This window comes from Gopherus evgoodei, unplaced genomic scaffold (assembly GCF_007399415.2).
Source record: "Gopherus evgoodei ecotype Sinaloan lineage unplaced genomic scaffold, rGopEvg1_v1.p scaffold_81_arrow_ctg1, whole genome shotgun sequence".
NCBI classification, from domain to species: domain Eukaryota; kingdom Metazoa; phylum Chordata; order Testudines; family Testudinidae; genus Gopherus; species Gopherus evgoodei.
The window spans coordinates 95,926-98,081 of NW_022060102.1; the positions used below are offsets into that span (position 1 = coordinate 95,926).

At 47.1% G+C, this 2,156-nt stretch overlaps 1 protein-coding gene across 1 annotated transcript; it reads right to left on the reverse strand.

The window, feature by feature from the left end:
* Positions 1-309: 309 nt before the first annotated feature.
* LOC115643982 (zinc finger protein 551-like) lies at positions 310-1,711 on the reverse strand. The gene is given in 3 exon segments (XM_030548038.1): positions 310-1,204; positions 1,207-1,427; positions 1,704-1,711. Coding segments are annotated over 3 exon segments (789 nt in total). The 3' UTR covers positions 310-644.
* Positions 1,712-2,156: the final 445 nt, after the last annotated feature.

A 2,156-nucleotide genomic window follows, 5' to 3' on the forward strand; every position in this document is an offset into this window, starting at 1 on the left:
ATTTCTCTCTGTGTTAGGATTATTTTTCTCTCTCAAGGAGAGTCTGGGAGGGGGAGAGAGAAGGAGGGGGGAAGGAAAATTTTCCTCTCTGTTTAAAGATTCAAGGAATTTGAATCATAGCAATCTTCCAGGGTAACCCAGGGAGGGGAAGGCTGGGAGAGACAATGGTGAAGGAAAGGGTTTACTGTCCTTGTGTTAAGATCCAGAGGAACTGGGTCTTGGGGGTCCCTGGGAAATGTTTTGGAGGGACCAGAGTGTACCAGGCACTGAAATTCCTGGTTGTTGGCAGTGCTACAAGTCCTAAGCTGGTAATTGAGCTTAGAGGAATTCATGCTGGTACCCCATCTTTTGTACGCTAAGGTTCAGAGTGGGGAATTATACCATGAGAAGGGCACACTCGAACTACTCATGGGAGAATGGAGTTGATAGAAAGGACAAATAGGTCCACTTCAAAGAGTCAAACTGCAAAATGCAAAACTGGGCCACTCATCTGGACAAGCTGAGGGATATTGCTGCTTCAAGCAGTTCAAAAAGCTTTTAAAAGTTACTCCGTGGGAATCAGGAAAAGTATTGAAGTATTGATAGCCCTAGAGGTTTTTATAGTGTTGATCCCCCATGCAGATTCTCTGACGGTTCACATGGGCTCAGTGGCAAGACAAGGTTTTCCCACACTCACTGCTTCCATTGGGTCGCTTCCCTGTGTGGATTCTCTGATGTCTAGAAAGGTGAAAGCTGTGAAGGAAGCTTTTCCCACACTCCCGGCATTCATAGGGCCTCTGCCCTGTGTGGATTCTCTGATGGTTAATAAGGCTTGAGCTGCGAGTGAAGCTTTTCCCACACTCATGGCATTCATAGGGCCTCTCTCTGGTGTGGATTCTCCTATGCCCAGTAAGGTGAGAGCTGGTAATGAAGCTTTTCCCACACTCACTGCATTCCAAGGGCCTGTCCCCTGTGTGGATTCTCTGATGTCTAGAAAGGGCTGATCTTTCAATGTGGCTTTTCCCACACTCACAGCATTCATAGGGCCTCTTCCCTGTGTGGATTCTCCGATGAACAGAAAGGGATGATCTGTGAATGAAGGTTTTCCCACAGTCACGGCATTCAAAGGGCCTCTCGCCTGTGTGGATTCTCTTATGATCAACAAGACTTGATTTGTAAGTGAAAATTTTCCCACACTCACAGCATTCATAAGGCCTCTCCCCTTGTGGATTATCTCATGTCTAGAAAGGGTTGATCTTTGAGTGAAGCTTTTCCCACACTCACGGCATTCATAGGGCCTCTTCCCTGTGTGGATTCTCTCATGTCTAGAAAGGTGAAAGCTGTGAAGGAAGCTTTTCCCACACACACTGCATTCATAGGGCCTCTCCCCCCTGTGGATTCTCTGATGAACAGAAAGGGCTGAGCTGCTAGAGAAGCTTTTTCCCACACTCACAACATGTATTTTTCTTCTTTCTCATGAGGATTTCCTGCTGTGCTGTGGTTTCTTTGATGCTCTTCTGAGTTCCCCAGCAGAAAATATATTTACCCATTCTCTCTCCTGGCTGGTTTCCCTGCTCTCTTTCTGGTCTGTGCTGAATTGCAAAGGAGTTTCCCTGCTCATGACTCCTGGACACATTCCTTTTCGATCTTTGCAAAAATGCTCTGTGTTTATCCACTTGCTCGACATTTTCCTGCTGAAAATTCTGCTCCTCTCTCTTACCTACCATTGCATCACCTGCTGCGATAGAAACAGAAACCTCAAACAGGAATGGAAAGGGGAAGGCCAAACCAAAACAAGTGCTGGAGACAGGTCAAATAAAAACAAGAACTGAACTCCTCCAAATTCTTCCCCTAAATAGGAGAGAGGAGGGGATCAATTGGGCCTTCACATCCCATCCAAATTCACAGGGGGAAGGAAGGAAGCCACAGCCTGGTGTCTGCTGGGATCTACAGGAAGCCATGAGTTATGTTTACCCTGAGGATACGACGCCTGCTAGGGACAATAATGAACTGAGAGACCTCCCCAAGGGCTTTGATAGGCATACCAGATGTTTCCTTCAGGCACTTACAGATTCTGAGCTGGTTTAATGTTTCCTCACCTGTGCAGGGGGCTCTCAGGATCCATCTTTCCTCTGAACCCTGGAGGTCTGGGACCCATGGCTCTTCTCCTTGTTCCA